This window comes from Ranitomeya variabilis, chromosome 8 (assembly GCF_051348905.1).
Source record: "Ranitomeya variabilis isolate aRanVar5 chromosome 8, aRanVar5.hap1, whole genome shotgun sequence".
Taxonomy (NCBI): Eukaryota; Metazoa; Chordata; class Amphibia; order Anura; family Dendrobatidae; genus Ranitomeya; species Ranitomeya variabilis.
The window spans coordinates 35,869,873-35,885,636 of NC_135239.1; the positions used below are offsets into that span (position 1 = coordinate 35,869,873).

The following is a 15,764-nucleotide window of genomic DNA, read 5'->3' on the forward strand; positions in this document are numbered from 1 at the left end:
GATGACGTTTGTAAACAAGTCAGTGGGCGTGGCTGAGGAACCACCTATTACGGATGTTGACTGCTGGGAGGAGAAAGATGGCCGCCACAAAGGTGTTCTGCGGGGTTGCGCTGCTGCTATGTTGCACTTTGGGGGCTCGGGGGTCCCTGGACACCGCTCTGGGGGACAGCTCGTCCTGCCATCAAGTCTGCGAGGGCACCTACCCCCTCCATACATACCCTGAGGTAAGAGCAGCGCCTCCTCCCCCCAGCCCCGACCTGTACAAGCAGCGGGGGCCGCAGCAGGTTCAGCACTGACTGCTATCCTGCACTGCAGGCTGCTGCTCTCTGTTATCAGCCAAGTAGTTTTTAATGGAAGGTTTTATTAAAAGTCTAGAAAACTCCCTGCATCACTGGTGTAAATATAATATATTGTATATAGCAGTATTATATAGTGTATATACCTTTCTACATATATATGTCAATCACCAGTGTAGGAGGAGGGACATGTGTAAACCAGTGAGCGGAACAGTAGGGAGCCTCTTGGCCACACCCAGGGTGCGTCAAACAGCCTAATTAGCATATTTGAGTAAACTACAATTTTCTGCTGTTTTTTTTTTTTTTTTTACAAGAATCCCCTTTAACGTCCTGTCCACTATACTCCATTCAGCTTCTTTTTAGATCTAATTCTTGGAGAGATGAGTGACCACCCATATATCCTCCTGCTGGTCTCCTGCAGCCCATATATCCTCCTGCTGGTCTCCTGCAGCCCATATATCCTCCTGCTGGTCTCCTGCAGCCCATATATCCTCCCGCTGGTCTCCTGCAGCCCATATATCCTCCTGCTGGTCTCCTGCAGCCCATATATCCTCCTGCTGGTCTCCTGCAGCCCATATATCCTCCCGCTGGTCTCCTGCAGCCCATATATCCTCCTGCTGGTCTCCTGCAGCCCATATATCCTCCTGCTGGTCTCCTGCAGCCCATATATCCTCCTGCTGGTCTCCTGCAGCCCATATATCCTCCTGCTGGTCTCCTGCAGCCCATATATCCTCCTGCTGGTCTCCTGCAGCCCATATATCCTCCTGCTGGTCTCCTGCAGCCCATATATCCTCCTGCTGGTCTCCTGCAGCCCATATATCCTCCTGCTGGTCTCCTGCAGCCCATATATCCTCCTGCTGGTCTCCTGCAGCCCATATATCCTCCTGCTGGTCTCCTGCAGCCCATATATCCTCCTGCTGGTCTCCTGCAGCCCATATATCCTCCTGCTGGTCTCCTGCAGCCCATATATCCTCCTGTTGGCCTCCTGCAGCCCATATATCCTGTTGGTCTCCTGCAGCCCATATATCCTCCTGCAGCCCATATATCCTCCTGTTGGCCTCCTGCAGCCCATATATCCTCCTGTTGGCCTCCTGCAGCCCATATATCCTCCTGTTGGCCTCCTGCAGCCCATACATCCTCCTGTTGGCCTCCTGCAGCCCATACATCCTCCTGCTGGTCTCCTGCAGCCCATATATCCTCCTGTTGGTCTCCTGCAGCCCATATATCCTCCTGTTGGTCTCCTGCAGCCCATATATCCTCCTGTTGGTCTGCAGGAATTCAGTCATTTTTCCAGGATCCTCAGTGGCACATTGAGCCGGTTTTCTTACAGAGATGCAACCTGCCCTCCAGATCCTTGTAGGTCTAGGCAGGATTATAGGAAAGCTGGATAATTTTCTCACCCTGCAGCGCTAGTTCGGGATGTTTGCCGTATCATGTCCTGTGTATGTGCCGAATGACTTCTTAACCAGTTCATGAACATTTTTCCCCTGTTCATGACCAGGTACATTTTTTTTTTTTCTACATGATCTTTCAAGAGTTCTAAAAAAACATTTCTCATTCAGGTATAAATATTTTTTTCCTTTCTCTGAGATACGTGGGGCCTCTTTTTTTTAATTTTTTTTATATCCTTATTATATTCCTTTTTTTTCCCCCATTTTTCTTTTTTTTCATTACAACGTACTCCTATAAAGTGTTATCTGAGCATGCTCATGTGCTAACAGTGTCGTCGGCGTGCTCGAATAATGTGTTTGAGTCCCCGCGGCTGTATGTCTCATGGCTGTTAGACAGCTACGACACATGCAGGGGTTAATTGTTTGTTAGGTAATCTCTGCAAGTGTTGCAGCTGTCTAACAGCCGTGAGACATGCAGCCGCGAGGACTCAAACATTTTTTGAGCATGCCAAAGTCACTCAGCACACACGAGCATGCTCGGATTACCCCTTTTATGAGCACATTGGCTCATTACTCCAAATGGCCATCATATACCGACCTCCGGGCCCGACCACTGCCTTTATTGACCAATTCTCCACCTGGCTCCTTCACTTTCTGTCTGCTGACATTCCCACCATCATCATGGGTGACTTCAACATCCCCATTGACACCCAACAGTCAGCAGCCTCCAAACTCCTCTCCCTTACTTCATCCTTTGGACTTACTCATTGGTCCTCCTCAGCCACCCACACAGACGGAGATACATTAGATCTGGTCTTCACCCGTCTCTGCTCTCTAACTTCACCACCTCCCCTCTCCTTCTATCTGACCACCATCTGCTCACTTTCTCATCTCTGTCCTCCTCACCTGTCACCCATGTCCAGCAACATTCGCACCCACGCAGGAACCTCTCACACATAGACAACCACACACTCTCGGACTCTATCCTACCACTGGCAACCATACCCTCACTCCACGACACAGACACTGCCATTTCTTTCTACAATGCCACTTTTGCATCAGCTATTGACATGGTCGCCCCTGTCATGCATAGCCGAGTGCGACGAACCAATAGACAACCCTGGCACAATAACATCACTAAAAAGCTCCGGCAAGTATCCAGAATTGCAGAACGGCATTGGAAGAAAACTCATTCGCAAGATGATTTCACTGCACTCAAACAAGCAACACTGGCATTCAAATCAGCTCTCACCTCTGCTAAACAGGCCTACTTCACAACCCTCGTATCTTCCCTATCCCACAACCCCAAACAGTTGTTCAACACTTTTAACTCCCTCCTCCACCCACCACTGCCCCCTCCGAGTTTCCTAATCGTGGCCGAGGACTTTGCCACGCAATTCAAAAATAAGATCGACCAAACAAGGCAAATCTTTGTTGTCAAACCACCACAACCCCTTTGTATGAGAGACCAATGCCCAAACCCCATAACTTCACTCTCCAAAATCTCTGAAGGGGAGCTTGCTCATCTTCTCTCCAAATCACACCTCACCACTTGTGCACTTGACCCCATCCCACCTCCTCCCCAACCTCACCACCACACTAATCCGATCCCTAACCCATCTCTTCAACCTATTACTAACTTCTGGTGCCTTCCCCACTGCTTTCAAACATGCCACAATCACACCTGTCCACAAAAAGCCATCCCTTGACCCAAGCGGTATGTCCAGCTATCGTCCCATATCTTTGCTCCCATTTGCATCCAAACTCCTTGAGCAGCACGTCCATGCTGAACTTTCCTCTCACTTTGCATCTAACTCTCTCTTCGACAACCTACAATCTGGCTTCCGTCCCCACCATTCCACTGAGACTGCCCTGACCAAAATTACTAACGACTTACTTACAGCCAAAGCTAACAGACAATTCTCTATACTCCTCCTCCTAGACCTGTCCTCTGCCTTCGACACAGTTGACCACTGCCTCCTACTATAGATCCTCTCCTCCTTTGGCATCAAAGACCTCGCCCTATCCTGGATCTCCTCATACCTTACCAACCGCACATTTAGAGTTTCCTACTCCCATACTACCTCTTCATCTCGCCCCCTCTCTGTTGGTGTCCCCCAAGGCTCTGTTCTAGGACCCTTACTCTTCTCAATCTATACACTCGGCCTGGGACAACTCATAAGGTCCTATGGCTTCCAGTACCATCTATATGCTGATGACTCTCAGATCTACCTCTCTGGCCCAGATGTCACCTCTCTGCTCTCCAGAATCCCAGAGTGTCTATCAGCCATATCCTCCTTCTTCTCCTCTCGCTTCCTCAAGCTCAATGTGGACAAATCTGAACTAATTATCTTTCCTCCTTCTCGCACATCTTCCCTACCTGATCTATCTATCAAAATAAATGAAATCACACTTTCCCCTGTCCCCAAAATCCGCTGCCTCGGAGTAACCCTGGACTCTGCCCTGTCCTTCAAACCGCTCATCCAAGCTCTCGCCACCTCCTGTCACCTCCTGTCGCCTCCAGCTCAAAAATATTTCCAGAATCCGTCCTTTCCTCAACCCTCACTCTACCAAAATTCTTGTGCATGCCCTAATCATCTCCTGCCTCGATTACTGCAACACCCTCCTCTGTGGCCTACCTTCTAACACTCTCGCACTTCTCCAGTCCGTCCTTAACTCTGCTGCCCGACTAATTAATCTCTCTCCTCGCTACTCCTCCGCTTCCCCTCTTTGCAAATCCCTTCACTGGCTCCCAATTTCCCAGCATATCCAGTTTAAACTACGAACACTGACCTACAAAGCCATGCATAATCTTTCTCCTCCATATATTTCCAAACTAATCTCTCAATATCTTCCCTCGTGTAATCTCTGATCCTCCCAAGACCTCCTTCTCTCCTCCACGCTTATTCGCTCCTCACCCAATTGCCTCCAAGACTTCTCCAGAATATCACCCATCCTCTGGAATTCTGTGCCCCAACACATCCGGTTATCCACCACATTTGGATCCTTCAAAAGAAACCTGAAAACCCATCTCTTCAAAGAAGCTTACAGACTGTAAAGACCACACGGCCACCTCAACACCATTGGAGCTACTGCAACCCCCGACCTACTGTCTCCTTCCCCACCATCCTGTAGAATATAAACCAGCAAGGGCAGGGTCCTCGCCCCTCTGTACCAGTCTGTCATTGTTAGTTTTGTTTACTGTACAGTAAGTGATATTTGTATTTTGATGTAACCCATTCTCATGTACAGCACCATGGAATTAATTGTGCTATATAAATTAATAATAATAATTACTAATTACATCATTTCAATGCTTTTTTTTTTTTGCTGGTTTTCACTGTAACTGGGGTTATCATATCAGCCCCATTTACAGAGCAAATTCAGTCTCTTGACTATATTGCTGAGTTCAAGTGAGTCTGTTAGGATCCTGCAGCTCCTGCTCCCTCCTTGCATCACATGATCGCTGGGTACAGAGCAGGGAGTGCTGTCAGCGCCTCCTACACCGCATACACAACGCATGGTCAGAACTCAGCAGTCAGGAAGGCAGAGATGGTAGTAACCATCTCTGCCTTCTCAGTGGGGAGTTCGGCCATCTCTCACATCCGGCTTTTGCTCCTGCAGTTGCTTACTTTGCAGGGGTGTTTTAGAACTTGCTGACTGCTTGGACATCTAATCTCTTTGAATAGTCTTTGGGTCCAGCCAATGCCCTTTTGATCAAGTAATATATTGTCTTTTTTCCCTCTATGTAATGCACCTTTGAGTAAAGTACAATGAGTTCTATATCAGCCGGTCAGTAATAATTAGGTCTCCAAAAGTCTAACTGTACAGCCGTCATTCTTCATAAAATAGGACCTCCCCACTTGTGTCTCCAAGACTTCTCTTGTGCTTCACCAGTTATTTGGATTGTGATATCACCGAGAATTAGATACATTCCCAGCATAGATCTATAGGGGCTTTCAAGTACAGTTTTATTGATAGTCTAATCATGGGCTAGGTCATCCACATAATATTTTTAGGGGTCCACACATCGGCTCCAACGGCGACCACTAAACACTCCATGACTGAGTGCTCCTCTGCTCATCAACTCTACTTTGGGCCACCGGCGGAGGTGAAAACATCTGATCTGGTCTGAATCTCCCACTGATCTGATATTGGGGAATGGTGACCAATCACATAGATAATTGTAGTGGAATACCCCTTTAAGCCCACCATAAAAAACACTTCTTATTTTGTAGCCAGACCTATCACATTTCATAAGTGGATTTTATTGTTTCTCCAAACTTTGACCCTTCATCGTGCAGAATCCTGCACACTCCTTCTGCAGACAGATACTGTCTGGTCATGAGCTTGTACAGGGCTTACCCTAGGAGATAATGCAGAAAAAATCCGCTGCGTCCACAAAATAGGACCCCAGTGTAACGTGGAGGCTGTTCCTGTATTATCGTGCTGATTTGCTGCAGGTGTCCTGGGGGGATTTATGACGAGCGACATTACAGCAGTGGGCTTTACCCAGTAACTACAACTCCATTATGGGGCCACAATGGGCGCTGTCTAATATGTATGGGGTGGTGGGTTATCTGGCTCGCTTTCAGGAGAATGGTGGGGGGAGATCAGGCGAATGGTGGGGGGAGATCAGGCATGTTGGATTTCAACATGCCCAGCTGATCTCATGGGAGATAATCTCCTGCTAGAATTCTCAGGCTCCGGCTTCTCTCCTTCCTTCATAATAATACACACAATTGTGAGTGTGCAGTATTTGGGGGGTTGGTGGGGGGCAGCTGCTACTGGAACAAAGCTTTCCTGAAAAGTATGGGCACCTGGTTTCTGGCTGGTTGCACCTGCATTTTGTGCTGTTTTCGGGGTATTTGCAGTCTCTTTTTTTTCTAGATGAAGTGACTTTTTCACAGCATGAAACAAGGAATCAGGTTGTACCAGTGCAGCTTATACTTCTCCTACATTTGCCTTCAAGGCTGAAATAATGTATCTGCTCAGCCTCCGTCCAGAGCGCTCAGATGTTGTTAAACACCTTGTAATCTTATTACACCTTGGGGACATATGTCATACATTGCAAATGTACAGCATGGGGTGCTATCGGAGCTGAGCCCGCTCTATCCGCAGGAGCTACACGGCAGAATATTACTGCTGACTCTCAGATACAGGAACCAAGCAGGTCTGTGCACTGTTTATTTTGTTACGTGTCTTTGTATTATAATAGCACAATACCTGCCGGATGCACATGAGACTTGGCAGGCACCTGTCCACGCAACCGTTTCCACACCTCTGGAAATTAAAGAGAAACCCTTTGACCCTGTAGAACGTCGTTGCATTCAAAATACATGATGATATATCTGCTGTCTGAATCCTGTTCCTTTATGGCTGATGGATATATTCCAGTCCATGGACAGAAGTTTCTTCTTCTTTTCTCTCTGTAGGAGGAGGAGCTGTTTGCCTGCCATCGTGGCTGTCGGCTTTTTTCCATCTGTCAATTTGCTAATGAAGGAGACGACTTGAACAAAACTAAGACAGAATGTGAATCAGGTGAAATATGGGGTGCATTTGGTTATACGAGCGTACGTTTGTTTTCGGGGCGGTTTATGTCATTAGGCGGCCCTCGTAATGTCACAGCATCTTAATGATACCCTAAGGGTATGTTCACATGTATTTCCCTCAATAAAGAATATTGACGTTAGGTGCATGCACCCACTTGCCAGCACCTCATCCATTTACATGGCTGGAGCCAGGAGACGTCGACACAAGCTCCCTGGGTGGTCCTGATTGGACACAAGCTCCCTGGGTGGTCCTGATTGGACACAAGCTCCCTGGGTGGTCCTGATTGGACACAAGCTCCCTGGGTGGTCCTGATTGGACACAAGCTCCCTGGGTGGTCCTGATTGGACACAAGCTCCCTGGGTGGTCCTGATTGGACACAAGCTCCCTGGGTGGTCCTGATTGGACACAAGCTCCCTGGGTGGTCCTGATTGGACACAAGCTCCCTGGGTGGTCCTGATTGGACACAAGCTCCCTGGGTGGTCCTGATTGGCCAAAAGGACTTTGGTTAACTTGGGGCCCCCGTCCAAGTGGAGCCGTGCAAACTTTATTCAAAGACTAGGGTAGCTTAGCGCCATACTCTCCTATCTTCTTTAGACCCATAGACTTTGGAGAGGGGATATGCACTTGTGTGACCACAGCTATATTCGGGCTCCTGGCCCCTGTCCTAGCAATACGTGGGGTCCCACAAGTCAGAACTTCCCCATTAAATGAACAGTTATCCTGCACTTGATGATAACTTCTACTAACTGGGACAACCTTTTAAGTTCCTTCAAAGATAAAGAGTCCACAGTCCCTGCCAGATATTTCCAAAATGGATAGGACTGAGAAAAATCTCCTCTTGCTCCCTGTTACCTTTCATATGTTCTTCTACATAGAGTGGCAGAGAAAGCACAGAACAAGGGTTATAGGTTTAGCGACTCCTTTACCAGCTGTGGACATATGTCATTATGTAGAGATAAGTGATTTGCAATCCTGCTCGGATCAGGTGTTATCTGAGCATGCTCGGGTGCTAACCGAGTTTCTTCGGCGTGCTCGAATAATATGTTCGAGTCCCCGCGGCTGCATGTCTCTTGGACAGTCGCAACACATGTAGGAATTGTCTAACAATGTGACTGTCAGCATGGAGTTCATACTACAGATTTCACTCTGTTTTCTGTATAACGGCCTTATTCCTGTTTTTTTTTCTATTCCTCTGCAGCTTGCACAGAGGCTTACCCACAGTCCAATGAGCAGTATGCGTGTATCCTCGGCTGTCACAGTCAGATGCCTTTTGCAGAGAAGCGTCAAGAAGAAGTGAGTACAGAATTACCATGGCGGATGTGAGTGATAACATCCGGCTCCTGTCCCTGTTAGGGCTTATGGATATATCATAAAGGGGGCGCCTTGCTTGCCATCCGCTCTATTGACTCGAGCCCTTCATTCATTTGTATGGCTTCCATCATAATTCCACATTACCAGTGCTGCAGGGAAATGTCTTTCTTCCAGGAAAAACCTGTGGATTTTTCAGCGGCCTTCTCTCCCTTTAAAGTAATTGTGGTTTTAGTGAGACGCATGCAAGAATAAATCTTTTTATGTTTTGGGTTATGGTCGCAGCTCTCTGACATGACGCCGCGGATACATATCCTATTTCCTCTGACCATGGTAAGAGCTTTCTGGAGTGATATGATGGACTCTACACAGAACTTCATGAGCTCCTCCTGGACTTTCTTTATACAGGCCGATAATGGACGCATCCTCGTGGTGCAGGTATGTACAACATAGCTTGGCAACAAGCTTCATCTTTTCTTACATAATTCATTGTAATTTAAAGGGCTTGTCACTCAGTTCTGCATCAGGATGACTTTGGGTTTTCTCATACCTGTAAGGACAGATGCACAATCCGCAGATATCCAATCCAGATATCCCTGACCCTGTGGTCAAAGGTGCATTTCTTTAACCGACTGGACCCTTGGATTTCTACCATGAATTTTCTGCAGGAATTTAGCAGGCGTCCTTTACTTTTCATTCCTTTTTGTAAAAAAAAAATATATGTATATATAGTACGTGGAGACCCAGGGACGTCTGACGTGCAGAATCTACTGAAACCTCTCGATCTGCTATCTCCCATATTACACATTTACTTTGGTAGAACCTTTTTTGGTCACTTGATCACTACATGTTTTACTTCTTCTCTTGTTTTAGTCTCCACCAGAAATTCAGCAGATGCCACCACTGCAGGCAGAAGACCCGTCAGCAAGGGGCAACATGCTGGACGCCATGTCTTGTACGTCCACTATAAAGATCATTCAGTTATGAGAATCGTTTTAGCGTTTGAGACCGCGAGAGTTAACTTTCTTTGTAATCTGCAGCAAATTTTAGAGGTAGAAATTCGGTGGGCGAGGGCCGATGGAGCAGAAGAGCTGACGTTCTGGAGTTAGATGGAGGAGAAGGGATAATGAAGTGTTTCTCAATGTAAGTTAATGAAATAAATGCCTGCAGGGATAATGACATGGTCAAATATGCCCATCATGTTCTTGAAGCCGAAGACCATATTGCATTTGTGGGAGTTCGGATCAGATTTGGGTCAATTTAGAGCAGGTACTCTACTTCTTTGACCACTGCAGCCAGTCACTAGTCCCAGCCTCAAGAGGGTTAACCGGGACTATTTAATTTTCTTCTTATGGACCTAACAACTTACAAGCAGGTAATTGCTTGTGCCTGGCGCTGATCTCTACCGGCTCTGAGCGATTCCATAGCTTATCGATAGAGCAGCTGCTTCTCTTCCTCTCCACTCTATTTATGGGGCGTCAATGCCAATGTCACACTGATCGACAGCTGGCTCCCCGCTGTCTAACTGCAGGGAGCCAGCTGTCAATGAGCATGACGTCAGCAGTCACGGCCGGTTGATAGAGCAGCATGGAGGAGGTAGCGCTGCTCTGTTGACGTTAAGGTAGTTAGCAATTCTTAGCCTAATAGGAAAAAAATAAAATGGTCCCAGAAAAGTCCAAAATGGTGCTGTACTAAACAAGAAGGCACAAGTCCGTAACGCTGGTCCAACATTCATCATTTTGGTGTAATTGTTTTCTTATTCAGGAATTCCAATTGGCTTTTGACGGCGACATTGTTGCTGTCTGTCCTGGTTCTCCTCTGGATTTGCTGTGCAACAGTGGCAACTGCGTCGGACCAGTACATCCCTTCTGAGGTGAGGCTGCTCCACTAATGAGGTTACATGGCTGTACACAATGACGCTGGCCCGGATTAACCTGTTTTTATAGCCAGTAGCAACATAATTGCCTCGAGTCTGGAAGAAAAAAGAAATGCTTCTTACAAGTCTGCATATTTTGTAGTGCCGCGTGGTTTATAGAACTGTGTTGAACTCTATACGTTAGTTTTTCTGTTCCATAGGTTGAAATTCCTGGGAGTTGACGTGCAGCACCCAGGACCCCCACCAATCTGATATTGATCATTTTTCTTTTGGGATAGGTCATCAATATAGCAGCGTTCAACCCCCTTTAAATTATAACATTTTGCAGCCACTAGGGGCAGCATTTGTGTTGTGTTCTATGGATGCAGTGAGACCCTAATCTATTCCTAGTGGTTGGGAAAACTATTATTTAAAGGGGTTTTCCTACTTGTGTGCCATAAGGAAGTAGTTGAATCTGGAGAGGAAAATGGGCAGCCTTTTAATAAATTACATGCAGTCCTGGTTGTACGTGCACCATAAAATCAAGTCTTTTCTAGCTTTGGGCTGCATTATACATTTTTAGAAATATGTCGTGCTGTGGGAGGCCATGCCAAGCCCTGCAAACGTTTTCTAAAATGTTCACAGTCAGCAAATATTTGCAGCTTTTTGCACAATTGACCCAACCATTAACTTTTAGATAGGAACAGATAGATTAGATAATACCTCCTTAATTATATAGACTGGGGGAATAATGACAGGATGAATAAGTAAAAAAAAAAACAAGTAGAGTGCTTCCCTAAGGGTATGTGCACACGTCCGGATTTCTTGCAGAAATTTCCTGAAGAAAACCGGAAATTTTCTGCAAGAAATCCGCATTTATTTTTTTTTTGCGGTTTTTTTCCGTTTTTTTTTTTTTGCGGTTTTTTTAGCATTCTGCAAGCGTAATTAGCTTGCAGAATGCTAAAGTTTTCCAAGTGATCTGTAGCATCACTTGGAAAACTGACTGACAGGTTGGTCACACTTGTCAAACATACTGTTTGACAAGTGTGACCAACTTTTTACTATAGATGCAGCTTATGCAGCATCTATAGTAAAAGATAAAATGTTTAAAAATAATAAAAAAAATAAAAAAAAATGGTTATACTCACCCGCAGACAGCTGATCTCCTCACCGGCGTCCGTTCCGTATAGCTGGTGTGTGCGCGCCGGACCTTCCATGACGTCGTGGTCATGTGAGCGGTCACATGACCGCTCACGACCAATCACAAGACAGTGACGTCATCACAGGTCCTTCACCGCACAGCAGCTATAGGAACCGAAGCGGCAGCATGCAGCGGTGAGGCGGGAAGACATCAAGGGTGAGTATAGGACTATTTTTTATTTTAATTCTTTTATTTTTGACCAATTATATGGTGCCCAGTGCGTGGAGGAGAGTCTCCTCTCCTCCACCCTGGGTACCAACCGCACATAATCTGCTTACTTCCCGCATGGTGTGCACAGCCCCGTGCGGGAAGTAAGCAGATCAATGGACTCCTAGGTGTGCAGAATCCCCGCAATTCCGCATTTTTAATGAACATGTTGCTTTTTTTTCCGCGATGCGTTTTTTTCGCGGAAAAAATCGCAACATTTGCACAAAAAATGCGGAATACACTGTAAATAATAGGAGGCATATGTTAGCGTTTTTTTTCGCGTTTTTATCACGTTTTTATAACGAAAAAACGCGAAAAAAACGCTAAAAATCCTGAACGTGTGCACATGGTCTAAATGCTTGCGGGCAGGCATGAGAGCCACATCTGTCCAGTCCTGGGTCCTCCCCGTGCTGGGTGGGCCACGACTCTTTAGATTGGCAAGTTACTTTGTGTGAGCTCTGATTTCTGTCCTTGCCTACTTTCAGTAAATCCTGGTACCTATCGGTACACGAGCAGCGACGCTCACAAAGCTGTTATTTGACTACAGTTTGTAGGATTGTGATAATGAAATGATCAGATCATAAAAACCGACGTACAGATTTACCAACCAATATTTACAAGAGCCTCTGACCCTGGGGGTCTACCACATTGTAGTGGGTCATCCATTTGCACTGGATTTATGGATGGATAACAACCTTTTAAGCACTGGGGAACACCAAGAAAAAAAAAAAAACTTTATCTACCAATTACTCTTTTTATTTTATTTTTAAAGAAAAAAAGGCATAAAGCAAGTAATATACAAATATTTAAAGGGGACCGCCACTTGATTCATGCTTCCCAAAACACCGACTGTAACATTCTGGGGGGAGTATAGGAAGAGACGAGACTATTCAGGCTTTTCCCCGCACCACTCTTATTTGATTGACGGGTCTCTCTGACGAGTGTCCATCTGATTGATGCTATCTGCCATCTCCAGGCAAGTTCCCTTTTAAAATGGAGTAGAAGAAATGTTTTTTGTTTTTGCAGGAAACAGCGCCACTTTTTGCATAGGCTGTGTTTGGTATTGCAAGGTGTTCACTTCCGTGGAGCTGAGCTGCAGTGTCAGGACAGGAGCGGCACTTAATATAATAGTGTATATGAATGTGAGATAGTTGTGTTGGTGACGGCTTTTCATGAACTCCTTTGTCTTTTAGAAACTGAGCATCTATGGAGATCTGGAATACCTGAACGAGCAGAAGCTTCACAAATACCCTCCTGCGTCACTCGTAGTGGTCCATGGTCTTCCCCAAGAAAACGAAGATGCTGGACCTTTACCAACTAAAGTGGACCTGGCCAAGTCCGCCATATAGGCCCAACCCGCTCTTCTCTCTCCGCGCCACCACTTAACTTAAAGGGGCATCTGTTGCAATGTGGATTTTTAGCATAACCAGGGAATTGAACTGTTTGCTTGTCAGACTTCATGCTTTGGGGGCTTCAGGAATAGGGATCTATCTGATGTGGACTTTATATTATAGGTTAGAACTACATCCGGGGAGGCATCCTATTACGGATGTGAAGTGATCATTTAGTTTTCGGGGCGGGTAATTACCTACTTTTTCCTTCTAATTGTATATCTACTGTAAACCTTTCATATTTACACCTAGGTGATATTCTGATCTTGGTGTGACTCTGCTTTGCCTCTGTCTCCTATGCTCCATGGTGAGGACTTGCTTTGTAGTGTTTCTCTGTTGCATCCACTTAATCTTTTTCTGGCCTCTTACACAAACAGTTAATATGGAAGCAGTGATCCATAAAGCCTGAGCGTGTACTGTGCAACAGAGCATCACATGCAAACCTGAAAAGGAGTCCTCCATGGCAGCACATTATATCTAAAGCTTACACAGGGTGTCGGGGGAATAAGTAACATACTTAGGTTTTGTTTTTGTTTTTTTGTAAACTGAAGGACTAATAGTCTATTAATCGCACAGACACTTTGAAGAAAGGATGAATAGCAGAGATGAGTGAGAGGTTTGTACCAAAAGCAGGAAGGGTCTAGGCACTGGGAAAGGGGGCATTACGGTTTGTGGTATGTGTAATTACTTAAAGGGGAACATGTGAGAACATATCACTAGAATATGCCATCTCTTTATGATTAGTGGGGGTTGGGAGTGACCTCTGGGACCCCCAGCGATCCTGAGAATGAAGAGGATGTAGTGCTGTAACCCTTTCTAGGTCTTCTCAGCACTGCGGGTCTCCTGCATCCTCTGTGCTACGGTGCCCTGCACCGCTAGATATATGTGCAGAGGGGATACAGTGACCTTTAATTCTCAGGATGAATATAGACCACAGTGGCTATGTGCCATCACTTAATAAGATGGATAACCCCATGATTTCATGCATTTGTGATTCCAGGTTGGTTCACTTGTATTCTGCTGATGATTCAGATGCAGATCAACTGAAAAAAAAAAAAAATCCTTTAATTATACAACACCGCTTCCTATGTGCTCCTATTCCAAAATCCCCTGCTACTAGCTCTCTGGTCAATCCCCCGTACATATCTCCAAGGATTATATCACCTAAGCTGTCAGTAGGGACATAAAGTGCATTTAGCCTCACACAGAAGGAGTTAAACTGTTAGATAAGATATGGGAGAAAAAGAGCTGACTGTTTCCTAACCAGCCGAACACTGATAATCCAGAAGCAGTAACCAGGTAAAAGTTACTAATCTATATATGTGGGCAGTTGAAGTTTAAGATGTTGGTAAACTCACTTTTAAGAAATACTTTACAAATTTAAAAATCTTCGTTAACCACAACCGATCTGTGAACTGCTCGGGACGCGGACTGTGGATTGTTTCTTCCCAATGAATATATCGTGTAAATCTGCAGTTTTCCTTTAATAAAATTAAATCACAGAATGTGAAATTTGGTTAAAAAGTCGCCTGGACTTCTTATTTTTCTGGTTTCATGACAGCAAAGCATTACAAATACACATAATAATCTACTGGTAAGTATGATACAAAAAAGATTGACCTATGTAAAAAAAATAATTTACTCTACAGTATTTGTACGAGGATACACAACTGCAATTCTCAGATTTGTCGCGTCCAACATTTGTGCCGCAAGTGAGGCAACATGCGACCATAAAAACAAACACAATTTGTAAATATTTGCGACCAACCATAGGTCGCAATACGATACCATAGAAGAGCATTAGATGCAACCCAACGGTCTAATGTTTGGGGGCACCAGCCGACTGATGGTCAGGAGAGATGTCCATTGCACATGTCCGTTTTTGGGCTGCTGATCGCATTGTTCTCCCGGAGATAAGTCACCGGCCGACGTGTCAGTCTGTAGCTTTCTCATAGAGACCAAAGGAGCGCTGAACCGAACGAGCACTCTTGTGTTCTGGCGAGTCCGCCTAGATGGCTGTCAGGTAAACGATCTGTAGCAGATCGACATGTCTCTTCATTTTTTTTTTTTTCCCCCTAAATGTCGTTGGACAAAAAAACTTGCTATATGAACAGCAATGTGGATTTCCTATTGAAGTCAACAGGAAAAGTATTTTTCGAACACACAGGTTTTTTTTTTTTAGGTGGATCAGCTGTAAAATCCACATGAAAAATTATGTGTTAGTAAAAGTTCTGTAAAGGGCTCCCAAATGAGGGTGAAAAAACTAATCCCGTTCAATGCCCCATTATGCAAAGATCAGATCAAAATGACAGATTATAGATAATGAGAATCAGGCCGTATTATGTCCTCTCTAATGTAGGCCAAGAAAAGCTCCTGACATTTTCTATGGCTCTGATTTATACCGGTCAGACGGAAGCTAAAAAGACATATTTCTTAAGCCGGCCATACACATGACTGCTGGCTGACCGATGATTTGGCCGGCAGCCATCTTAGCTGCCTCTCCGATACACAGGAGCACACGATTGGCCCAGCACTGCTGTGTAGGGATGAGGGAACCCTAGG

General features: G+C 45.5%; 1 protein-coding gene across 1 annotated transcript; it reads left to right on the forward strand.

Annotated features, from left to right (window-relative positions):
* Positions 1–53: 53 nt before the first annotated feature.
* Positions 54–14,726, forward strand: TMEM59 (transmembrane protein 59). The gene is made up of 8 exons (XM_077278486.1): positions 54–224; positions 7,123–7,228; positions 8,439–8,533; positions 8,834–8,986; positions 9,422–9,503; positions 9,589–9,691; positions 10,313–10,421; positions 13,005–14,726. Exons 1-8 carry the CDS (start codon positions 54–56, stop codon positions 13,158–13,160), a joined length of 975 nt encoding a protein of 324 aa, XP_077134601.1. The 3' UTR covers positions 13,161–14,726.
* Positions 14,727–15,764: the final 1,038 nt, after the last annotated feature.

Coding starts and splice junctions, on each gene's coding strand:
- TMEM59 (XM_077278486.1), top strand. CDS start 54: ATGTTGACTGCTGGGAGGAGAAAGATGGCCGCCACAAAGGTGTTCTGC. Junction 225..7,122: donor CCCTCCATACATACCCTGAG/GTAAGAGCAGCG, acceptor TTCTCTCTGTAG/GAGGAGGAGCTGTTTGCCTG. Junction 8,987..9,421: donor GACGCATCCTCGTGGTGCAG/GTATGTACAACA, acceptor CTCTTGTTTTAG/TCTCCACCAGAAATTCAGCA.